This window comes from Podarcis bocagei, assembly GCF_964188305.1.
Source record: "Podarcis bocagei genome assembly, chromosome: 5".
Taxonomy (NCBI): Eukaryota; Metazoa; Chordata; class Lepidosauria; order Squamata; family Lacertidae; genus Podarcis; species Podarcis bocagei.
Genome location: NC_138129.1, coordinates 52,608,415 through 52,633,366, shown reverse-complemented (window position 1 = coordinate 52,633,366; position 24,952 = coordinate 52,608,415). Strand labels below are relative to the sequence as shown.

General features: G+C 49.6%; 2 protein-coding genes across 6 annotated transcripts in view; both read right to left on the bottom strand.

Annotated features, from left to right (window-relative positions):
• The window catches only part of IPO13 (importin 13), a 45,764-nt gene extending 34,928 nt beyond the window's left edge, over positions 1-10,836 (bottom strand). Inside the window, exons 1-2 of one of the 3 annotated variants that reach the window (XM_081195293.1) lie at positions 10,544-10,836; positions 10,025-10,504 (exon numbers count right to left, since the gene is read on the bottom strand). In XM_081195293.1, the coding sequence (XP_081051419.1) occupies positions 10,025-10,099 (75 nt within the window). In that variant the 5' untranslated portion in view covers positions 10,100-10,504; positions 10,544-10,836. Of the gene's footprint in view, positions 1-8,416; positions 8,556-10,024 lie in introns of those variants that run through there. The other 2 variants (XM_081195294.1, XM_081195295.1) reach the window with 2 other exon arrangements.
• Positions 10,837-13,067: 2,231 nt separating this feature from the next.
• ARTN (artemin) lies at positions 13,068-21,783 on the bottom strand. 3 transcript variants are annotated; one of them, XM_081195254.1, is made up of 5 exons: positions 21,077-21,783; positions 20,733-20,868; positions 16,242-16,336; positions 15,293-15,485; positions 13,068-14,973 (listed from the first exon to the last, which is right to left on the bottom strand). In XM_081195254.1, the coding sequence occupies exons 2-5, from the start codon at positions 20,854-20,856 to the stop codon at positions 14,552-14,554; spliced, it is 834 nt and encodes a 277-aa protein (XP_081051380.1). In that variant the 5' UTR covers positions 20,857-20,868; positions 21,077-21,783; the 3' UTR covers positions 13,068-14,551. The 3 variants fall into 3 exon arrangements, with proteins under 3 accessions (XP_081051380.1, XP_081051381.1, XP_081051382.1); XM_081195255.1 differs by lacking the exon at positions 21,077-21,783 and having other exon boundaries at positions 20,733-21,069; XM_081195256.1 differs by lacking the exons at positions 20,733-20,868; positions 21,077-21,783 and adding an exon at positions 19,735-20,632.
• Positions 21,784-24,952: the final 3,169 nt, after the last annotated feature.

Sequence of the window (24,952 nt, the reverse complement as noted above, 5' to 3'; positions counted from 1 at the left end):
ATTGGTGCTATATAATTTGTCCATTGTGGTCTGGAGTAAGATGCAAACTGACAGACAACCAAATTTGCAGATGGTGCCAAATTATTCAGGATGGTGAAATCTCAGCAAGACTGAAGAGCTCCAGGATGCTGTCCCTAGCTGGATGGATGAATTGGCAACAAAATGGCAGCTGAAATCCAACATTAATAAGTACATGAATAAACATTACACCACTCGGGCTTTAAGTTAGCTCACACACTTACTGTATGTAGTCAGCACATAACTAACACAGTCACAGAAACACGCAGGAGCTCAATTGCTGCATAAACTAAACCATATTACAATCTCCCTACGCAAGTGTCTCAAGACTTGACCTGCTGAGACTTCAAAACCTCCAGATCAGGGGTAGGCAAACTAAGGCCAGACGCGACCCAATCGCCTTCTCAATCCAGCCCACAGACAGTCCAGGAATCAGCATGTTTTTACATGAGTAGAATGTGTCCTTTTATTTAAAATGCATCTCTGGGTTATTTGTAGGGCATAAGAATTCATTCATTTCTCCCCCCAAAAATATAGTCCGGCACACCACATGGTCTGAGGGACAGTGGACTGGCCCATGGCTGAAAAAGGTTGCTGACCCCTGCTCCAGATAATGCATCTTAAAGTAACAGCATGCATATGCCCCTTCCTCTAGACAACGGAGGCAAGGGCATTGTAGGGATCTTTCAAACGGGCACTTTAAAAGTGGCAATAACCGTTTCTCAAGCCTCAGACCAGCTTTATGGGTTCAGCAACATAAGGAGTTGGCATACAGCGTCTAATCCAGCGACTAAAGAAATGGATGCAGAATGGAGTGTCGTAAGAAAGCCTGAAATACTGTGCTATTCTTGGGCCAATAGAAATGGCAAGGTTTGTAACATTATATCTTGTAAGCAGCCCAGCCTGCACGGCACTTTCAGTGCAACAGAGTGAGGTCTCGCCAGCAAAGGATCACTGCTGGGAAAGAACTTGCCTAATGAACACCACAGCACATGGTATACTAATGTAGTTCAACTGATGAGACAACACTATTGACACCCTAAGCCTTAACCAGAGACCCAAAACAGGATTCACTTCTTTTCTCTGACCTCTCAAGCAGATTGGCACTGGGTTTGCTTTATTAAAGGAGCATGAATGAAAATGTGACATATCAGGTTTTGATGCTTAAGTAGCAGCAGCAACTGCCACAAGCTCAGAGTCCCTGGTGCAGTGCTTCCTCCTTCCAGGCCTCCTCTGAGCTTTTGAAGAGTAAGAAAATAGCAGTTTGTCTCCTTGACAGCACTATGTAAATAACAGCAAGCTGAATTCTCAAAGTCCCAGAGACTAAGTGAGAAGAGGAGTTCCAGCAGATATCAACAATTAAAGATAGCATGAGTACATGAGGCCACTCCAGGTTAGTGAACACACAAAACCCATCCCGTGTTCCTATACAATCTCTCTCCCTGGAATTGCAGGAGATGCAGTTGTTTGAGACATACTTCTTGCTCCATCAAACCGAAGTGAATGGAGACCAACATGATGACACTGTGCACACTCAGGATATGGCCTCATAATCCAATGACCTACCCCAATGGGCCAAAGAGGGACTGTATGGCTGCTGACTCTGCAGTGACTACCACTCCTCACCTCCTGGAAGGCATTCTGGGTTGCTTTCCTTTCAGTCCTGTCCAAAGCACCCAATATCTTGATCTCCTGAACAGCACAGCCAATTGCCACCAAGCAACAGGAACCATAGCAACCAGAGCATCATCTGTTCATTCAAGCAAAGACCTAGCCCTCTCCACTATGGTGTAGAGGGCACAGGCAATCTACATAGAAGGCGGAAAGGTTGCTGAGCATTGCCCTGGTTCTGCAGTACTGAGCGCAGTCAGCTGCAACCACAGTCTCAGTTCTGCCACAATACAGGCGTGAACATAACAGGCATTTTCCTCCCACCCACTTGAGCCAAATATTGATGGGCCCATATTATAGAGTTCTGCGCCAACCAAGCCGCCAGACATGTTTGCCAGCAGCCAATGACATCCTTCAACACGTCGAAAACATTGCTGGCATTACCCACTGCCTTCAACCCCCACAGTATGCAACATACTGTCACCCCAAAGACAGTAAAGTACATAAGAGAGGAAGATGAGCCAGCCTTCAGCACCAACAGACCAACAGCTTAAGAAGACTAGATGGTAGTGATGGTGTTATTTAGAATGTTTGTACCCAGTCTTCACAGAAAAGGCTTGCAGAACAGCTTACATACAGTACAATCAACTAAAACAAGACAGAAAACAAGTTTATTAAAAAAACCTAATTCAGTAACAAAAGAGCAGCTTCTAGCAATAGCTCTTGCTACAGTGAGTATGCCACTACTACTGACTAGAAGTAGGGAAGGGGCATGAGTTCTAGGGCTCAGGCTCAACGTGGTTGAAGCTTGACATTTAGGAGTGACAGAAGAAGAGTGATGACCCAGGGCTGATCTTCAGAACAGAAGAGTGTTCAAAGAATGCAGATTCTGGGGAAAAGAAAGCCTACAGTTAGAGCAGCAGCTGAAGTTCCAGACAAAGGAACACATAAGGATTCACATTCTTCACCTCTAGTACATTAGAGCAGTGTTTCCCAAACGTTTTTGGGCAACGGCACACCTGTGTACTAAAAAAAAATCTCGCGGCACACCACCATTAAAGCCCCGCCCCGTGACGTCAGCGCGCAGCGTCACGCCGGGAGGGACGCACAAAAGTGAACGTTTTTTCCCTCGGCAGCTCCTCTCAGCTGCGCTCAATCCGCCTCCGCGCAGGCTGAGGGAGGGAGGGAGGGGCGCGTGTGACCCGTCTCTGCTGGGAGACCAAACCCAGCGAGACAGAGTCGCGCGGAGGCGCCCAGGCAGCGCTGCCGGCTGCGAGGAGGAGCGCCAGGCAGCAGCAGGAGGCGCGGCCTCTCCTCGCCGCCCCCGCCCCGCCTCTCGCCGCCCGACTCGCCCGCCTCCCTCCAGGCATCTCGCGGCACACCAGCCGGTGTCTCACGGCACACTCGTGTGCCGGGGAACACCGGTTGGGAAACACTGCATTAGAGTCTGCTTCTTTACAAGAGGAAAGTACTGCAGACACTTGGTGTGGGTGTACACACACACACAAAATTTACAAGAAGAAGGTGATCATATGCCCAGTTAATGCTAACCCTACAAAAGAATCAAGACTACAAAAGTCACAGAAATATGCAGTCCATGTCAGAGATTGCTTCTTGCTAGCAAATTGCTTTAAAAAATAAACTCTCAAACTGAAACATCACACACTGCCTCTTTCACTTACTTTCTAAAGGGCTTTAGACAAGGGCTAGCATGATTGGCCATCTGTCGTCATGAAGGAAACACCTATTACTTTCTGTTAACTAGGAGGTATACAAGAACATCAGAATATATGGTTGACTCTTTGCTTGGCACAAGAGACCAGCATTGGTCACAGTTGCAACCATGAAACCAGGCGACACAATACCGCAGGCTACACAATATCCTTTGTAAGCAAATTCAAACATACCCTTAAAAAACAGAAGCCCCATTGTCTATGAGCAATGACATCTTGTACCGCAGGAACAAAAAACTTCTTTCTAACAAGCACAGCACCAATACCTTCTGCAGCACAATTCATAATGAACAGTGTAAAGCAAACCTAAGAATCCACAATATGCACAGGTAGTGGTTTGCTCTGTTCCAAATACTCCAGCATCCTATCCCTGGAAATCAAGCAGAGGAATGTCCTTGGGGAAGTCACTTTTAGCTGATGCCAGCACAGGGTTATGCCAGGCAACCGAAAACTGTTCTTGGATGGTGTGTTCTTGGACCTGTTGCTTTGCTGCTCTCAACAGCAGCACTTCCAGGGCTAGCTCTGTGCAAGTGGAGAGGCCATGTGCTGGTACTATGATTCATAAGACCAGGCATACGACAAAATAACCCAGTTACCAGCAGAAGTATAGTGTCCAGATCAAGGGAAGCAATATTACCACTTTATTCTGCCTTGGTAAGACCACATCTAAAGTATTGTGTCCAGTTCTGGGCACAATTTAAGAATTTAAGAATTTAAGATAATGGCAAGCTGGAACATGTGCATAGGAAGGCAACCAAATGATCAAAGGTCTAGAAACCCAGCCTTATAAGGAATGGTTGAAGGAGCTGAGTATGTAAAGATGAGAAAGACAACCATCTTTAAATATCTAAAGGGCTGTCACATGGAAGATGCAGCAAGCTTGTTTTCTCCTGCTTTGGAGGCTAGGACCCAAACCAATGGATTCAAGTCACAAGAAATGAGATTCCAATTAAACATTAGGAAGAACTTTTTGACAGTAAGAGCTGCTTGACAACTGGAACAGACTCCATCGGAAGGTGGTGGATTCTCCCTCACTGGAAGTTTTCATGCAGAAGTTGTATAGCCATCTGTCATTAATGCTTTAGTTGAGATTTCTGCATTACAGGGTGTTAGACTAGCGATGACCCTAAGGGTCCCATCCAGCTCGGTCCCAGCGCCTGCCAACCTAGCAGTTCGAAAGCACCCCCGGGTGCAAGTAGATAAATAGGTACCGCTTACCAGCGGGAAGGTAAACGGCGTTCCGTGTGCTGCGCTGGCTCGCCAGATGCAGCTTTGTCACGCTGGCCACGTGACCCGGAAGTGTCTCCGGACAGCGCTGGCCCCCGGCCAATAGATGTGAGATGGGCGCACAAACCCCAGAGTCTGTCAAGACTGGCCCGTTCGGGCAGGGGTACCTTTACCTTTTAACTAAACAAGGCCAGCCGGTGAAACTTGAGCTAAGGCTTGCACTCGAGACCATTATCATTCTGCAGACTTCCATTTGAAATGAAATGCTACTATACCCTGAAAGTCCAATGAAATCCTCAACAGTACTATGGAAATTTACTGGAAAAGGTCAGGAAAGCTACTCCCAGTTGCATACAAGGAAGGGGATCTTCAGACTACTTTGACAACAGTAAATCAGCAACAGCATTTTTAAAGAGTCAAAGAGGCAGATTCACTTGTATTTCTATTCCCCAATATCTTGGTCTGAAGGCAGCTGTCTCAGCTGTCACATCACACAGGCCGGCGGCTCACCACCTCAAATTAGAAGTGATGGTAACCAAAACCTTTTTATCCAGGGAGAGAGCCTAGATGATACAGCCCTCACCTCAAATACACACACATGCCGACAAGAAAAGGGGAATAGCAGGGGACGTGGGAGGATTTGATTTATTAATTTCATTTATATATCACCTTTTCCTTCAAGGACCTCAGTGTAGTCTACATGGCTCTCCCCTCCCCAGTTTATCCCCACATCAACCCTGTGAGGTAGTTTGGCTGAGAAATCCAAGGTCACCCAGTGAGCTTCATGGCTGACTAGAGATTCGAATTCTGGTCTCCCAAGTCATAGCCCAACACTTTAACCATTAAAACACACTGGATTGAGAACAAACACAACCACACAAATGCAGAAAGGTTATGCATTTATGTTGAAGCCATAAAGTTAACAGGAACTGCTGCCTAAAGTACCATCAAGATGGCTATAGGAAGAGTGGAGTGCATGTGTGTACAGATTCAACCCAATGTCTTCCAGTGGTGGAAATGTGGTGTTTCCAAGGTGTTCCCATCTTCAGATTCATTTTTTCTATTTTTACCAACCTGTTGAAGCCAGAGAAATATGCATTTTTTACACATCTCTTATTGAAAGTGCAACCATTTTTTCCTGTACCCCAAACAATTGTTGCATTACACACAGCATAAGATAATTCCTCTATACATTTTCACATCCCTTGGCTTCTGCTGGGAGATAAGTCAACTCCTAAGAGTCACCCAATAAAAAGCGCAAAATGGCAACTTACACACTTGCCTCTGACCTGAAGCCTTTATCCAATGTGAAATGCAACCAGAATACTTCGCTCTAAGCCAAATGGGCCTGTGTTATCACAAGACCAAAAAGGCTTTAGATGTAAGGGCACATCTCTGGTTTCATTGGAGTTTCTTGCATCCTGTCTGTACTCCTGTGTGAAAATCTAGCTTGTCTAGGCTAAGAAACAGAAAAGCCACCTGGTTTGCTCTCTGGCTAAGAGTAAGAAAGATCTCCCCCCCCCCCCAAAAAACCACACAAAAAAACCCCAATGTTTTGAACACTGTACCATAAATATATAATGCCTTGTTCCTTAAGGTTAAAATCTAAGCTGCACTTTAATTGGTATAACTATTTTAACTTCCTTTTTCTTTGTGTTGCTTTTCCCAAGCTTCCCCTGCTCACTAAAGTTTTGAACTGGATAATTCAAACATTCAGAACCAATTAAGCTTCTTCATTCATAAACTAATGTGTGAGGTTGGGTAGCTATGCACTGAATATGAAAGAAGTGCCTAGTATTAGTTCAACCCCTGCCTGTGACAGCCAGATGTCATTAACTACTTTGGTCTAAATGTCTGCTACAGTGATAACTACAAACCAAATCTATGAGCTCCTGCAAAAGCTGGTTAGCCTACTCAAGTCACTTCTGGAACTGGAGCATGAGCATATTGGTTTGGCTAGATGCTGACTCCCTGGATCTGTGGCACCTGCCATGAAGAGGCAGCCTCAAGACCAGAGAGGATTGTTATTACAAAAAAAAACCCCACGTGTTTAAGAAAGCAGTCTGAATCTACCCTGGCAAAGTACCAATTTCTGTCACTTGCAGAAAAAAAAAAGCCTTGGGCTGATGAGGCAAATGCATGGCAGATTTGACCCTACTCAAAAACCTGTATCTTGACCCCAATAGTCAATGCTTCCTGCAGCATGAACTGGCACTAAATACAGACTATTATGGCACAATTGCCTGCTTACACCCTTCCTCCTCAGTCAGCCAACCAATCTCCACTGTTATAGCATAACAGTTGTATCTTACGGGAAAGCTTGATGCAAGCAGTGCTAGGCAGCGAAGCAAAGAAGGTTTGAGACAGACGGGGGGGGGGAGCCGAAGCATCTTTGAGAGCCTGCTACAGCCCTTCCCAGCCAGTGTGGGAGCCATTCTGACACACCCCTGATGGCTCCAACTTCTACCCCAGCACTTGCTGAGCTAATCACCACCTGGGGTGTACTGACCTTTCTTGATGTCAACATTTGCTCTATTGTCAGCTCGCACAAAGAAGCTGCCTGTGCGTTCCTTCCAGAGGGAATTATAAAGCAGCATTACCCAGTAACAGATTAGGCCACAAAAGCTAGTGCTGCTATATAACTTTGCAGAAAGCACAAACCCTTATTCCATATGCACTGTGAAAGTGGGAGGTTTTTAACATCATGGCCTAAAGCCTTGGACTAGGAGTCTGCCATTCCTGGCTATGGATCTAATAAACAAAGAAAGGGAAGCAAGTCAGGTTCCATATCCAGCTAAAGATATACCTTGGTGAGTTGTCACTATCTGGGCTTTGCTAGGAAGAGGGCTAGATGTCATAATCCCTACTAGTGAGCTGCCTGGAACCTGTGTGACAATTTAACACGAGCAGAATGACAGAATTCAGGGTGCAATAGGGAGTGGCTGCTCCAGTGCTTCGGAAAATACAATGGGCAGCAAAGGCAGGTTAAAGCTGCCTAAATAGTGACAGGTCCACATCAGAGCACTCTACAAAGCCACAATGGAAGATGTGTGTTGTTTAACAGAAATAACAATTTCCATCCTGCAGAACTTTACTCATCAGAAAGGGAGAAAAATAAACTGTTCAGGACTAACCCTAAACTGCCTTTTAATTTCTTTCAGGCCAAAGTATCCCAGTTTCAACCAGGAAAAGAAAATTTATGCAGTATGTATAACTTATTCAAAGTGAGTGCACCTTTTCTGCTTTTCCTAGACATGGAGCTATGCAGGCCACAGAGCTCCAGTTCCATGGCCCCTAGGAAACTTACAAGGTATCCTTGGCTTTCAATATTGCATCAGATATTGTTCACACATTTTCAAGCCCACCTTCAAAAACCTGGAGGCTAGAAATGTTCCTTTTCATTTAAAGATAAATTATATTCATCATAATCAATTATAATGAATTATACATATGCCCAATGTGGGAAATGGGAGCAGATTGGAGTTCTACTTACACTTAAGTGAAATCTCCAAAAACACATAGCTATAGATATTTCTAAGTATCATTCCGTAACAACCTCTCAAAAACAGCTCCAAGCTCATGCTTTTCTATCTTGTAAGTGTAGAATTTTATTCTTACAAACAGGCAGCAACAGTTAAGAAACCAATCACTTGGCAAAGTGAAATCTTCACTATTATCATAACACAGACTGCCCCACAACTTAAGATGGAGCCTCAAGAAATATGGTGCCCTTTCAGTAACTAGTACCACAGCATCCATTCTTCTTGCTTCTCCTTGTTAATGTCCATTATACAGCACATCACAGTCCAGAGATAGGGATAGTTTACCTGGATACAGATAAAGAGCTGTTTTACTGCAATATACCGTAGTGACTATGAGTGTGAGCTTTGACTGGGAAGTCCCTCTTCAATCCACACATAAACTCACTAGATAGTCTTGAATAAGCTACTATTCATCAGCTTCAACATTCAATCTGCAACATGGGGACAAAAATACTTGTCTACAGTATATGGTTGTTTCTGATCTTTCAAAAATGCATTGTATAAATCTGAAGCACAATTGTATTTTAATTAGCAGCCTGCCTTCCACAAGGCCACCACAAAGAATTTTGAGAAATAGTTGCAAAAGCATTACAGTGAAGGAATGTGGAACAATTACATAGGTAAGATCCTCTTTAGCCTTGAACCAAGTGGTGGCACTCACTCTAGTCTAGCATATTTGCCAGTGAAGTTGTGGTATGCCTATAGCAGAGGTGGGCCACCTGCTAACCAATTTTTAAAAACCCTCAGCAAGCCATCTCTGGCGAGAGTGATCTCCCCCTGCCCCCAGCCTGCTGGCCAGGGAGGAGGAGGAGAAGGAGAGAGGGAGAGAAAGAAAGAGAGAGAGAGAGAAGTAAGGAGTGGCAGAAAAGAGAAAGGAAAGCTGGTGGCAGCCCCACCCATGATCAGCATGCAGTCCCCGACAAACGACTGCTAAGGGAATGAGGCCCTCAAAATAAAAGGTTACTCTCATTACAAAATTCATGTAAATATAGGAAGCTGCCTTATACTAGGACAGACTATTCTAAGTGGAAGGAGCTCTCCAGGGTCTGAGACAGAGGTCTTTCCCATCACCTGCCATCAGAACCTTTTACATGGAGATGCCCGGAGTCATAGCCAGTATTACAATACCATTTAAATAACTCCTGTGAATTAGGGAACATTTATACCAACATCTAAAAGAGAACAGAGGCAGGTGATTACACAACTGCCAAAAGAATAAAGCAGTCACCAGACAACAGTTCATCTTCCAGGTGTGTTTCTAAAGGCCACTTTGCTTTCTACAACTACAGGGTATCTCCTGAGGAGTGAAGCTAAAGGAGAAAGCCCAAAGTGCCATGAGTATGACATGCTAAGGATTCAATGAGTAACAGGATGCCCCCTGGGTATGCTGTCAGGGCAGAGCATCACTTCTGCAAATGCCCCCTCAAGCCAGCAGCAGTAGTGTCACCCCCCCGCCAGGCTCATCATGATACGCTCTCAGAAGGAGGTAAGCAGAGGAAAGGTTCCCAGATCATAACGTAAGGACCAATATTACTGCCACTCCAAAGTGAGTGTGTGTGTGTGTGCGACTCAATGGGATTCGGAGGCTAGAGTAGTGCAAACTAAACCGTGAAGCCAATGTCAGAGACCAATAACATGCCAAGGGCACTCTCAATCCCCTGAAGAAGATCAAGATGGGAGCAGCTATGCCCACCGAATAGGTGAAGTACAAAACTACTGGAACTCAAGACAGCATTGCCTGAGACAAATGTACACTGAAAGCCTGAGCACATTGAAAGCTCCTAATCCCGTGTACGGAAATTAACCGGGGTGTAGGATAAGGCACTTCCACCCAAGCCACCCCGCAACCACAACACAGGTACCCTAAAGCGGCCCCTCCTGCCCACCTCTCACCTTCTCCACGTTCTCCACGGTGAAGTCCAGGGTCTGCGGGAGGGCAGCGGCGGCAGCCTCCCCTCGGCGCTCCATGGCGCCGGCACGCCGACGGTCCGAGCCTCGCCCTGCACTGGGGCTCAGCTACAGGGGGGTAGGCGGCGGCGGGGACAGCGGCGGCAGCATCTTGGGGTGGAAGGACGGGAGAAAGAAGAGAAGAGCAGCCCCCCAACCGAGAGAGAAAGGGCAATTCTCTCTGCCTGTGTCTCGCCCGAAGGAAAGGGGAGTGCTACGTGTGCCCAGCCTGTCAATGGGAGGGTTTTTTTTAAAAAAGGGGTGGGGGCTGCCGGATTATTTCCCAATATTCTTCTCTGCAAGAGGGATACATGCCTAGCTGCCCCCCACAGGGCGATGTGGGGGGACGGGACTCTCAGCAAGGAAATAAGGGGAGAATCTGCCGCCTGTTCCCAACAAGATTCAGAGTGAATGGAAGCTACCTGCCTCCGCCCCGGTAAAGCGCACGGACTATCTGCGCCCCGCCTTGAGTGGGATTATTGGGAGGGAGGGAGCACAGAAAAGGCTTGATAAACTGACGCAAATTTCCTGGGGAAGCGGGGAATCTGTCCTTCTGCCCTTAATGGCGGAGGAGGTGCCTGCCTATCACCCGCCACAGACAGACAGACAGACAGACAGACAGACAGACAGAAGGGCGTCTGCCGGTCTCGTACTCGCCCGGCCCCTCCCGGTCAACGCCCCCCGAGGAGGGTCGCTCTATCTGCCTGAGGCGGCAACCGCTGCTGCCGCCACCGCCGCCGAGACGCCTCCCTGGCCACTCAGTCGGACTAATTGACTGGCAGTTGGGCCGGGCACCCAGTGGGGCACCCAGTGAGAGCGGAGGGAGGGAGGGCCTCACGCGCTGCCGGGTTGTCCACGCCAAAAGCCCTCTTGCCAGCTCGCTCGCTCGCTCGCTTCCAGTCAGGCGCCAAGAACAGCCGCTTCCCGCTGAGGACCAAGCTTGTGGCGGAAGGATCATGGGAGTTGTAGTTCCTAGCTCCGGAAGCGAGAGATACATTGGCCGAGGGGTGCTCATGGGAGTTGTAGTTCTTGCAGTGTGGCGAGTCTCTGCCTACTGCACCCCCTGGTGGCGGGGGAAAAATAGTGAATCTCAGCTAAGCAGTGGGATTCTGCGAGACTGGGGCGGACGAAGTTGGAAGTGGCACCCCGGTAAGGGAGTCTGGTCCAGGTACCTCGTAGCAGCAGCAAATTTGCAGCTGGTATAAAATAGAATGTTATGGAAACGCTTAGGTAACCCATAAATCACTCAAAGCAAGTTACAGAAACACTCCCAATCCCGGTAGACAACCTTTCAAGTGGCATAGGTGGGTGGGGTCAGGTGTAAAAGAAGGCAGAGCATCGGATGTGACTCACCTCTGCGTAGTGGGCTACTTTTTACAGTTCAATGACATGTTCTGGTCAGATAAAAAAGCTGAAAGGGGCACAGAGCAGGGTCAGTGACAATGCTGGATTAAACCCTGTGGAGGCCCCATGGCAGTTGAAATATTAGGGGGGGGGCTCACAAATTATCTCCTAATATATTTTTTGTAATTTTCTTTAAAGACCAAGTCAATATTATTTTGATCCATTGTCGAGGGGCCCCTGAAAGGCATAGGCCCATAGGCCAGTCAGTGAAGGATGTGGCCTGGGAGGTCTCAGGGCCGGAAAGAGAATTTGGAGAGCTACCCATCCCTGAGGTTCCTCAGCCCTGGTTAAACATTTAAACAACAAACAACCAAGCCCTAAGACCACACCAGTCCCAGCAACATAAAAAACAAAACTAGGTGTCTTTATGAATCTGGGCAGAAAGGGAGGGGCAGCTACTTTACAGATGCACTCCTACACTCTTCGACAGAGTAAGTCACCAGGACTAACTTCTAAGTAAACACTGCACAACAGGCACCAGTATAAACACTGCTTAAGCTACTTGTGTGGTAGGCACTAGTCCAGGATTTAGTAATGTGTGGAACGTGTTTGCATAACTAACTGCTGGAGTACATGCAGTTATGCGTGCCTAATTTGTTATTACCATCACTTGTGTTTAAAGATTCTTTATTATTTGTTTATCCAATCCTGATCGGTAGTTGGATTTGTTATTTTTAATGATTGGTGTAGACGGCAGGTTGTAAATATTTTAATTAATAAATAAAATAGCTTACCACTGATATTTACTACCTGCTAAGTTTGAAAACATCTCAGATTGTTCTGACCAGTGTTGGAGATGTGACTTGTACAATGTTTATCCAACAATAAATATGCATGCATCATGCACTAGGGGTATCATAAAAGACATTGTATTTTCTACCAAATGGAGGAGTAGCCATGTTGTCTCTAGTTTTAATGGGGTCTTACTTTTCAGAATTTTGTTTTCAGTGTGGAAAAGTCACTCCAACAGAACTCCCTTTTTCCTTTCAGGAATGTGTTGATAGATGCCAGCTTAACCTTGGCTCAAATTGGAGAAGGTCAGCAGCACAATCTATTCTTTACCACCTGTGCTGTTGTTAGAAATGAATAAAATAACATATTCTAAGCATTCCAGAGGTTTCTAGAGCTTATTTCTATACTATCTGGTAACCATTTACCAACACTGTATGTCAGTGGATCCAGTTTTGAATAAAGGATCGTCAACTGCCATGTTAAGATGGACTAGTCTGTAATACTTTTCACAAAATTACTTAACATTTGTTGCACAAAACCCTCTTTTTACCCTGAAACTGAGGTGAGAGGACTCCCAGGATTTGCAGGTTTTTACCTAGAAAGGAAGCAGCTCTTAGTAAATTCTCCTAGGCACTGCTGGCCAGAGTTCAATCTGCTGGCCTTTTTACTCACTTTCAACCAAGCACGTATAAATAAACAAGAGGTTTGGCACATGGGTGATAAACTTTGAGATGACAAGGCACATAGTCAAATGCTTGTTTGCACCCACACTTGCTTCAGAAACTATATTTATGAATTAAGCTGGTTTGCATATTTGTTGTTTCCCCCCCTCCTACACAGATACACACGAAGCCAATTTCTCACTGCCTTAACAGGCTTTATTGCTACAGGAAGTTGCTGCTGTACAAAAATAGAGTTTATTCAAATGCAAATAAAGGGTAGAGAATATAAAAATCAGGAAAGGAAAAAGAGGAAATGCCTTTGATCAGGCCAAGAAGGGAAAAGGGAGTAGGAACTGCTGGTCACAGGCCGGGACATAACATCAGCACCCGTTTTCAATGGTACACCAGGCCCGACTCTCAGCATCATAAATAGGTGCCACTGGGTGGGTAGGGTGGGGTTCAAACAAATAAATAAATAAGTTAGAGAATAAATAACTTTGTTCAGAAAGTGTCACTTCTAGGACAGAGAGTTCCCCACCCTGCTGGCACCAAGTGATGGCTGACTCAGGGATTAGCAGGGGCTATTGCTGCTTCCAGTGTTGGCCTGGCAACTGTAGTGGCCAAACTCCAAGCTGCTGGTGGTGTGTTAGGGAATGTTGCAAACCAGGATGTTAACACCATCATTGGTTTTATAGGATAAGACCATTTTCTATAGCAATAGATGCCTTAATTACGCTGTGGAAACATAAGACTTCCATCAGCTGTGCTTCTCGATCTCCACAAGGTCCAGCCACCAGCCTCCCATCTGCCAAGGGCTTGTTCTCACCAGGAGAAGCTCCCCAAACCAGGTCAAAGACTCTAAGAATTACCACCATCTTAGTACAAAACCAGGAAGGTGCTCCATTCAGTCCTCAACAACTGTGCCGAACATCCCAGCACAAGACTGACAGCAGTAGCAATCGCTGGACCGTCAGAGCACAAGCTCACCAGTTGTAGGTTGACCCTGAAGCTGCTGCTAAGCATTGTGACTCTGTCCTTCGTGTTCAACTACATCTGTTCCCTGATGGAGCAAACCAAGTTGCTCAGGGAAAGGTTTGGGGGCTTAAAGTGGGAGAGAACATCAGCCTTGCAATTGACAGGGCCAGGTGACCTGAGCGAGCAGCCAATTCTTTCCACTGCCTGACAAAGTGGTAAGGAGTGATGCTCAAGAACCTACCCATTTGCACCACAGGTCTTTCAGGCTACATCCCTATCCTTCATCCCTTGAGTAAAGGTATGGGAAATCCCAGTGCTGCTTCTCCACTGGAGGGTGCAACTTGATGGGTGAGCAAATGCACAACACGGTTGACGGACCAAACCCTAAAGTGGAGAATTCCTCCCAGTGTGGGTTTGCAGCCCTCAAAGGCTTGGCTGGCCTCCATCTCGCCATCTTGCTGCTGTGAGGAAAGTACCCTATGAAAATGTTCCACCGATGTGGAGATGAAGGCCTAGGCACCTTCGAGCCGTGGCCATCATGCTCTCCTCCTGCTTATTGTCCATGTGCTGCTTCTGCCTGACCTGGAAAGCCCCACCACAGACCGTGTCTCTCCGCGTCTCATGCCCCACCAATGGAGCAAGGCCCTAGGCACGGCTGCAGCCTCAGTGACAAACTGCGAGCTCGGAGTAGGCAGCCCCCTCAGCCCACGCAGCCACACTCTGCTGCTGAGACATGGTCCACAGTCTGCCAGGCATTGCGCACATTCATAAAGGAGAAGTCCTCATACCGGGTGGGGCGGCAGCAGGGGTGGGAGGAAGGGTGGTCATGAGGCCCAGGCACGATGGTGCGTTGCTGTAGCAGGCTACTCAAGGCCAGGTCATAGTTGGTGCGGGCTCGCTGGCACGACCCACTGCAGTACTTGAACCGCACAATCTCCTCCGACTCGAAGCCCAGCCCAAGGTCCCGCACCTTCACCAGGCGGCTGTGCAGGCGGCAGAAGCGGCTGTTTTTGCTGCGACCGGCTTTCTTGGATCCTTTCTTGGCCTTGCTGGAGCTGGCTGGGGAGCGCTCAGCCCTGAGCAGTTCCGAAGAGCTCAGCCTGTCTATGGTCACGTTTCCCCCTGAAGGAAAAAAAGAAGAGGGGCGAGCGGAAAGGAGGACATGGGGAGAATGTTAGGCACCGGGAGTCAAGGAAAAGGGCATGGGGCTCAATCTGCCCAAAAGATAACAGGCAGAAATATACCCATTTCCATTTCCTCTGCAAATGGACTGCCTGTTTCAATGGGCATGGGGGGTGGGTAAATGATTCAAAGAGAGGCAGTGCCTGAGACAGAGGGAGCTGGGGACCGCTGTGTGGGTGAGGATCCAACTGGGAAAAGTTCAGATCCTCACTACCCCAGACTCTCACCCACTTCCCTATGAGACATGCCAGGTTCCTACCGTGCCAATGGCTCCATGTGCCCAGTGATGATGCTTCCCTGCTATTTTCCTCCAGAGAGGCAGGGCTGGCAGTGCCCATGCTTCCATCAGAGGCAGCTCCCAATGTCTGGTTGTTGTGCCAGGTCTGCGGGGTTGCCATGACTGCACCAGCAAACAATGATAGCAGGGTGATTGTACCCCACAAACCCCGCTCCTACGAAAGAGATAATGACACACCTCAGTAAGCACACCTCATGGAAACAAGGGCACAGAGAATGCAGCAGGGCTGTCCTACAAAGAAAGGTGCGATGAGGAGGCAATGGGTTGTGCTGGAGTCTCGAGGCTACTTCACCTTCTAATGTGGGTGCCACTTCTGTGCTGGAAAACACATGCTGGCCACGTATATGTGCCATAATTGCACCATTATGTGAAAAGATAAAGGTGCCCAGGAATCCATTTCATCACATGCATGCCAAGTGAGAAGCTACAGTTATAGATGCATGCAGCAAAGAAGACATATGCAAGTTCACATGAGCAGTGGAGAAGCTTTGGCCTACATAAAAATTAAACCTATGTAAGAAAACTGCTATGTACAATGCGGCCCTCCAAGACAAGGTTCCCACAAGGGGAGAGGCCAGTGTTTCTCAAACTTGGGTCGCTAGCTGTTGTTGGACTACAACTCCCATCATCCCTGACCACTGGTTCTGCTAACTTGGGATGATGGGAGTTGTAGTCCAACTACAGCTAGAGACCCAAGTTTGAGAAACACTGGGCTAGGCTAACAGAGAGCAGCAAAGAACCAGATTCACGCACTGGAAACCCAAGGCAAGTGATGTACCAAGGAGCCATTCCATCTCTCATACACTGGGAGAGCTGGAATCCTCCTGCAGACAAGGGCCTTTCTACCTACCCATTGCTTCTGAGGCTCCTGCTCCCGTGTTGAAAACACCCTCTGGCGAGGCTAACTCACCCTGTATCGCTCTTGTTGGACAGGCAAACTCCTGTAGGCAGAGGGAGATCTGTCCGATCTGTGCCTTGGCCCCTCCACTCTCCACTCCATCCTACCTGCAACACAAAGACACAGTTCAGGAACCAGACCTTTCTTTCCTAATTGGATAGCCTAATTTCTACACCTTCAGCCTTACTGTGGCCCAGACATCACCCTTGTCTAGATCTACACTTCTCCTTCCTGCGCTGCAAGCCTCTCTGGATAAGTGAGTCAGTTCAGCTAAATAAAAGCAGTTCAGATGACCCTTGCAAGAGATAGTTGACCCGAAAGTTTGCAGTTTAGGATCTGGTATGAGTCTGTAACAGGAACAGGGTTGGGCTATGAGACATTCCCATGGCTCTGTCCCAATAATGTATCTTGGCCAGTGAAAAATTAAAACAAGCCATTTCCTTAGCATCAGCTAAGACCACGAATATCCACAGCAAGCAACTATCTTGGGATGCTGGTGCTGAAATAAATAAAACAGGCATGAGTGTTGCAGTTCCTTGTGATTTAAAGATCATCATCTCTAGAGGGGTACCGTGGAGAGATCAGGCACCTACCCAGGACTGGGACAAAAGAGGTTCCTGGCCGGTTCCAACTCTGATGAGACCTAGCTTGATAATTTCTGAAGGTTTTGTGCTAGTTCATGTTTACGGTGACATGCACACAAATGGCTTGGGGTTTGTAAGGGCTGCCACCAGGCATGCAACCAGGAAAGGCTCACATGGAAGAGTAAGTGCTTCCAACATGGGTACTTTATTATGCCACTGCTATGATTTGTGAGATATGAGCACACCTGTCCCACAACTGCAGAAAGTTTTACTCCAGTGTAAAACTTTAGATTGTAAGCTCATTGTTAGAGCTAACGCACTGAGTGAAGCACCAGATATTATCAAAGGGACAGTACTTTCTGCCCTGAAACTACAGAGAGCGGTTCCCCAGAGTATAAAACACAGCTGAGCCCTTGTGTAGAGGCTGGATGCAAAGGTAAACCCTTTTGGTTCTTGATTATCCTTCCATCTGAAGTTGCCACCACCTTAAATAGCTAGCTTTGATATTAGACTACCTTCAACTGGCATCAATCTGACCTGACCAGACAGGATTCATCTCCTGCATGAGGGAACACCTGGGAAATCTACTCAAGTTTGCAGAGATGTGCACTTTATCAGATTCCCACAAGGTGGCAACAGAGAACCAGAGTTTTGCTGCGTTTTTACACTGCCCATACCACACACACAGAGGGGAACCTTTTATCTCATCTCAGTGGCTAAGAGGGAGAACCTAGCCCTGATTCCCCAGACTGGGAAACAGAGAGTTCCAAAATGATTTAAAGACGCAGCAGTACGGGAAGCTGCGAGAAAGACAGGCTTCCTGGGATAGCTCAGCCAGTAGAGCAGGAGACTCTGAATCTCAGGGCCATGGGTTCAAACCTCACATTGGGGAAAGAATTCCTGCATCACAGGGGGTTGGACTAGAGCAGGGGTCGGCAAGGTTTACCTCGCCTGGGCCGGTTCACTCCAGCGGAGATCCCTCTGCGGGCCGGATCGCATTTGCGCAGCCACAATTTCCAGCGTCTGAGCATGCGCCAGTGGCGTAGCGTGGGTTGTCAGCACCCGGGGCAAGGCAAGTAATTTGCGCCCCTTAACCCGTGGATTTGCGCCCCCTAACCCTAACCCCCAGATGTTGCACCCGGTGCGGCCGGGCCCCCCTGCACCCCCCACGCTACGCCACTGGCATGCGCAGACGTGATTTCCAGCACCGCGGAAGCAAGTCCCTGTGCCGTGCTGTGCTGGTTTAGCACAGTGCATGGGGACTCACCTAGCGGGCGGCTCAGTTAGGGGGTGGCTCGCGGGCCGGTTAAACGACCCCCGTGGGCTGCTTGTGGCCGATGGGCCTTAGGTTGCCTACCCCTGGACTAGAGGACCCTTTTGGCCCCTCCCAACACTACAATTCTATAGTCTATGAGCCTTCCACTGAAACAGATACATCTCTATCTTTAAGCCCTGCACAGAATATCCATGTCTGTCCTGGAAGGCGGGGAGGTCCTATCAGTGATTTTGTACAGAAAAGAATAATTTCTGAAGATCAACCTGTGAAATGTGGAAATTATATCCTCTGGGTCCAATGTCCAAGCACATCCTAATAGATACTACTGATCTTCAGCATTCAGACTTCTGTTTATTCTCTGCCATCCAGGCAATCATACCTAGTATGCAGAGCCCCCAGCCATGCAAACATTGAGGCCCAGTGGAAATCTGCCTCCATATCTTGCCAGACCCAGCACAGAGTAATAACCACACTGATTGCAGAGCTTCTGGGAGTCATCAGCTTCCAGCAACAACTCTGAAAGCTTCAAAGACATCTTTCCGCTTTCCCAAGACCTTTGGGTGGAAAAGCCATGCCTCCTCTGATGCAGAGGCCTGAATTTGACTCATGTGCATTAATGCAAGTCTTCCACAGACCTGGATCAGAATAATGGGGGTGGGGAACCAACTTCAATTCCCAGGGAAACCCAAGAGGACTGAGAAGAATGGAGGGGAGGGGAGGCTTATCCATTGACTGCTAGCTGCAAAATGAATTCAGAAGCTGCGTCAGAAGGATGACACAAATCCTTTGAAATGTATTCCTGAAGACTCCTGCCTGATATGTGCCACCTAGCAGCACACAGGGGCAAGGGCATTATCAAAACAGCATCTTCCCCTGTCATGCAGCTGTTTCGATTAAGAAATGAAGGGCTGCTTGTGCTGCATTTCGCAAATCAGGGAGGAGTGTTTGGAACAGGTTCTGGGAGAGCCAAATAGGCAGTCAGAGCACATAGGACCACATAGTCTATTTGTGGGTAATTAGGGAAATATACAAAACAATGGCTAGTAAGAAAGGAATGGGTTAGTATGGGCGGGGAGAACAGAATATTATCTTTCTGGTGCCTCGAACTGTCATAACAAGCTGAAGTGGTGACTCTAAGGCACTCCGCTGCAGGAGTTTTTGAAGGAAGCTGGTTTGAAGATTTATGTTTACTTTCCAAAACAAAGAGATGTTGGCAGCAAAGTCTTCCTTGAAGCTGATGAGCAGCCAATATACACCCCGCTCCTTCTCCTGCTCCTCCACCCCCACCCCCACAACTCTGAACATCCTGCTCACTTTGTAAAGCATCCATGCATATGCTATCCTGGACCCCTTGTGGCTGGAACAGCATGCCAAAGTGTCAGTTCTGGAGCCTCATCTCTGGACACTCAGCCACCGGAGCAGCCCAACATGTTCCTGGTGTCTACAACGAACACAGTCAAAAGACTAAGTGAGCAAGCAAGCTAATACAGGACTCGCAACCTGACGCCACATTCCACAGTAACCAAAAACAGCAGGAATTATATCTGCGAGGAAGCAACAGAGAATTCACGCCAGGATCGGAACCACAGCAGAAAAGAAGAGTGGGCCGCCTGACACCGGTGGTGATGGGGAGTGGAAAACAGACCTGCTGTGCAATCCTCGGCAAGTTTACTCAGACGTAAGTCCCACTGCTCTCAGGTAAGTTTGCATAGCATTGTAGGCTCAGTGACTGAGGTGGAAGCGCTGAGTTTCTCAAGTTTTGATGATGTAGAAACTGTGTCGAATTCTTCTCTCTCTCTCTCCTTTGAATGCTGGTGGAAATATGTTCTGGAAGTGCCTGAGGAAGCCAGAGAGGTCCTTCCTGATAGACCTGGTCTAACAGCCCCAGAGAGCTCGCTAGAAGTTGTTAGGCTCTGTAGGGTCAGTGCATCTGGCTGTTTTGATGGGTCAAGTCCACCCAGGTACCATGAGCAGGATTCCTGCATTGCAGGGGGTTGGACTAGATTACCCTAGAGATCCCTTGCAACCCTACGATTTTGTGATTCTATGACTCCTCAGTCCCATCCAACATTACCAATGGTCAGGAATGATGTTAGTTGTAGTCCAGTAATATCTGGAGGGCCCAAGGTTAGCCACTCTTGGACTGGAGGAAACGCAGAGAAATGCCAGAGAAATTCTAGAAGAGAAGAGGACCGTGGACCGCCTGGGAAAAGGCAAAGAGACACCCTGCATCCGGCTCTCTTGTCTTTCTCTGTCTCTCTCTCACACACATACAACACACCCAACCATCGATTCTCTCCAGAGGAGCTGCCTGGAAAACTTAAGACTGGAGCCACGAGGCAGACCTGAGCTGTGGGGTGCGGGGAACCGAGAGAGCGAGCGAGCGAGCGTGCGGTCCGACTCCGAGCAAGCGGCCCTCTGGAGAACGAAGGCGCTCGAAGTCCGCCAAGAGTTACCCGGGTCGGCGGCGGAGAAGCAGCCCTGCCGCGACAAGCGCCAGCTCCCCTTGCGAGCTACTTGCTCCGCTCCAGAGTCTCGCTTCTCCACCCGCCCCCCCCCCCTGCCGCGCATTTGCCCCGCTCTCTCCTCCCCGCCCCAGTCTAGGGGGCGCTGCGCTCGCGCTTTCCCGCCCGCCGCACTCACCGCGCGCTCCGTCTCGGCAGATCGGGCGCCTCCTGCTGCGCGGGGCTCTCCCGGGACCATGCTCCGAGGATCCAGGCCGGGAAGCGCCTCCCTCTGCCCTCGGGTACCGGCCCTTCCAGGGCATCGAATCCGCTCCCTGCACGGGAGACACACGGTCACCGGCGGCCTGGTCAGAGCCACGGGGAGTACCTACACCAGGGAGGGAGCAAAGAGGAGGGCCCCCGCGCCCCTTTCCCTCTTCCCGACGGCCAGAGATTTCGCCTCTCCCCGCTCTGGGACAGAACTGCGCACACCCACAGCCCTTTCCCCGCGAGGACCACGAGCTCGCCAGCCCCCCTCCTTACCTCCCGGCGGCGGCGGCGGCGGCAGCGGCTCCTCGGCGGCTCCTGCGCTCACCCGGCCCCGGGGGCCATAGCCCGGCCCCGCCGGGATCGCTCCCTCGGGCGCCCGACGTTCACGTCGCCTGCATGGCCGGCAGGTGCCCGGTGGGCTCAGCGCCCCCCTGCGGGGAAAGATCGAGTTAGAGCGGCTGGCGTCCGGGCCGGAGTCGGCAGGGCAGCCCCGATCCCGGGACCCCCCTCCACGCCGGGCCGGACTCACCGCACACGGCGAGGCAGGGAGCCGGCGGGGCGCTCGGCCCTCGGGAAGCGGACCTACGGCCGGCCGGGCTCCGGGACAGGCGGCCTCTGGCAGGAAGAAAAGCACCGGCTCCATCTCCGCGGCTGGCAGAGTCTGGTGTCAAATTCCAGCCTCCGCTGTCACCTGATCCCCAGGGCGGGGCTCGCCCGAGAGACAAGAGAAAGAGCCACGGGTGGGACCTCGCCGCACCCCACCCCGGCCGCCAAGCCGAGCAGACGGCGCAGGCGCCGCCCCTGGGACCGGCGCGGAGGCCCTTGGGGCCCTCGGGCAGCTGGCGCCCTGGCGACGGTCATGGGGCACTTCTCTGCCTCCTAGTCCTCGCTGCCACCATACAGTGGGGGGATTTGAGGCTGCGGGCACTTTCGCTCTCTGGACAATATGGTGGAGAGGATTGGACCCAAGGAGAGCCAGAGTAAGGTGCTTGCGCTCTCTCTCTCAGGGAAGTGCAGCAGGGAGGGTGCAGGTGAGCAGAGGCAGCTGCTCATGCAAAACGTGGGCCACCCACATACTCACTCTCACCTGCATCCTCCCTCGTGGTGGCACAGTATTGGGCATGACATTTGCTTGCACTCTCAAGCTGGACTGCCGCATCACTCGCAGGCAGAGCTGCCCAGGGCAGGAGAGATCAGGTGAGTGGCTGGAAGCCGTGGCAGTTGCTCCTTACATCCACTGCTAGGGGAGGTACAGAGCAGTCCTTGCCCACCCAAACTTCTCAAGGATGTTGTGCCACAGCAGGAACTGGTCTGTAGTCCATGCCAGTGCGGTGCTGGTGTCTCAGCAGCGGCTTGGCAGTGCTGATCCCTGACCCCAGTAGCTGAATCGCAGCTGCCTTTCTCTGGACAGAATGGCAGAGTACAGTGCTGTTCTACCAAGTTCTGCTCTTGTCTCATCAAGCTCCCGGAGTCCCTACTTCCAGGTGCTCAGTAGCAGTCACTCTGGATTTGACTGTCTTTTATCCCCCGCCCCATCATCCTTAGATAGTAATAATTTGTATGACTTTGCTCACTTATAAAGTCATGCATTGGGGGTCCTTCATCATTTTGCTGCATGGGACCCTTGACTTCTGCCCCCTGATCCTGGCCTGAAGACACTGCTGCCCAGGAGCATGTGCTAGGGGCCTGGGAGATTCTGGATTATGGGGTACAGTGGTCTTGTTGGAGAGCAGCTAAGCCACACTGGAAAGTCTTCCTTTTTCTGATTCCATGGAATAGAGGCAAGGCACCACCTAGTGTAACAAGCACGCCCCCTTTCCCCAGCTATTCAAGTGCACATGCAACTCCCCTCTCTCCTTATGCTAGACTGGTGCCTGTGGCCACTCTGCTTTTGCTGGGGTCCAGGGGCGTCTTACCCATAGAGGCTAGTGGCGCCGGGGCGCCAAGTTCTGGAGGGCGCTAGTGAAGAGGTGGAGGCTGGAAGCGGTACCTCCTGGCATCAGCTCGCCGCCCTCGCCCACCTCCGTCTGCCGTGGCCACTGCGGCATGAAGCGGCCAGCTGAGCCGGGAGGTGCCACGTCCATTCTCCACCTCTTCCCCACCGGAGGAGCCACCTTCCAGTCGCTGCCTGCCTCCTCTAGCCCCGCCAGCAGCTCCATCCTCCCTGAAAAACTCTGGGAAACGGGGGCGGGGGGCACCAGAGGGAGCTTTGCACCACGGCGCCAGATATGCTTAAGACGGCCCTGTAGGGGACTCGACAAATGTAAGCAGATATGGCACACTGGTTTTCATATGCACCTTCGGAAGACTCAGTCACTCTGATTAACACTTCCTCATTCAAAACATAAGAGGCTGCTTTAGTCCAAGTCAGATCATTGGTCCACCTAGCTTGCTATCATCCACCACCATCCCATGAGTCCTGCCCAGCTTGGCTGCTTCAGCTTGGGCTGATGGTTTGGAAAGGCTGGTCTATGCAGCAGTTCTCCAGTATTGACCTTCCTCATCTGGAGATGCTGGGGGCTAGATGAGGGATCTTTGGCTCTGCTGCTGAACCACAGTCCTTCCTTGCCGGCTGCAAGGAGCTGCATGGAGAAACCTGGATCTTTTCTGGAAATCACCACTGGCGTTGCTCACATGTCCCACGAACCCCCTCCCCACGCCAAGTGGATCATGGATTAACTCCCACATAGCTGCCGAGGGTATACCTTGCTAATCTGTTTGTGGGCAGACAGCCCAGTTCTTACCTCCAACTCTTATGTTCTTCTCCGGACCTCAGCGGAGGGACTGAGATAGCTCAGCAGAACCACCACCCCAGGTCCCCAAGCACCCTACCCCTTGGAGGCCTGGGAAGGGAATGTGTTCCCTGCGCCTTCCCGGCTCCCCTGGCACCAGGCAGCTCTCAAGGGCACCAGCTTGCATCCAGTTCTCACATCCCGTCCCCTTCCCTGCCTGCTGCCGCTGCTGTACATCGTAAGCCCCTTTGCACCGTTTCTCTGCTGGCTGCACTTGCCCTCAGCTGCTCTCTCTTGCCTCTAATTAGCTATTCCAATGGAGTGAGCCAAATGGGGCGCTTGCTGTTGGCACAGGATCTAAACTGGGATCGCTTGATAAATTGCCAACCCAATCTCTCTGGGCTTATATAATAATTCTTTGCTCCAGAGAGGAACTGCACGCTCATTAGTGGTTTCCACTGCTGGCCAGAGAATGGGCCTGGGGGATGCCTCTGCACCTGGCCCTTCCCCCACCTCCTGCCCTGGGCCAGCTATATATAGGCCAAGCATTATTTACTCTTAGCTACATAGGGTCTTACCCCTGAGCACATTTGCTTAAATCCATTAGGATTATCCTGTATGACAGCTCCGTTTCGTTAAAGTGTAGCCACTCCTCCCTTACTTACACTTGCTGTGCAGTGATCTTAATAAGCATTATAGTGTCAAGTAAACCTATTGCTAAAACTGCCCTGCTCAAGGCAGTCTCAGCGGGATAACGCTTTAGAGAACCAGCACCAGCTTTAGACCCAACCAGGGTGTTGTGCTAAATCTACTAGTGTGGACCCAAGATCCTTGACAAACTGGGTTTTTAGGGAGGAGGAGATTTGAATCCTGGCCCCAGCAAGGAGCAGTGCCAACCCCACCCCCTCACTTGATGTGTTGCAACTGGGAAATATAAGAACAATAACTGGTGCCAGAGATGTTTGTTTTGCTCTTTCGACCCCACCCCTTCCCCCCACCCCTTTTTGGGTCCTGCCTTTTAGATTGTAAGCCTGCGAGCAGGGACTGCCATGTTTTCAATCTGTGCAGAGTTTATTAAAAACGTAGGTACTTTGTAAATGAGAAAGCATAACAATTGAAATCAAAAGGGAAGGGGGCATCCAATGAATGTTGGGAAATTCAGGACAGATGAAAGGAAGTACCTCTTCCCACACTGCCTAGTGAAACTATGGCATTTGCTCCCACAAGGTGTTGGGGTGGTCACCAACTTAGATGGCTTTAAAAGAGGATTAGACAAATGCACAGGGGATAAGGCTGTCAATGGATACTAACCATCCTATGTTCTACCTTCACTGTCGGAGGCAGTATGCAACTGAATACCAGTTGCTGGGGAAAGGTGTTTTTGGCGTTAAAGTCCTACTTGCAGGCTTTTTATACA

Excerpts from the sequence above, each read along its gene's own strand:
- ARTN (XM_081195254.1), bottom strand. The coding sequence starts at position 20,856 with ATGCCCTGGAAGGGCCGGTACCCGAGGGCAGAGGGAGGCGCTTCCCGG. Across the intron at positions 15,486-16,241 it reads TCCAACAAGAGCGATACAGG|GAGCGGGGTTTGTGGGGTAC; the intron begins GTGAGTTAGCCT and ends TCTCTTTCGTAG. Across the intron at positions 14,974-15,292 it reads CACATGGAGCCATTGGCACG|GGGGAAACGTGACCATAGAC; the intron begins GTAGGAACCTGG and ends TTTTTCCTTCAG.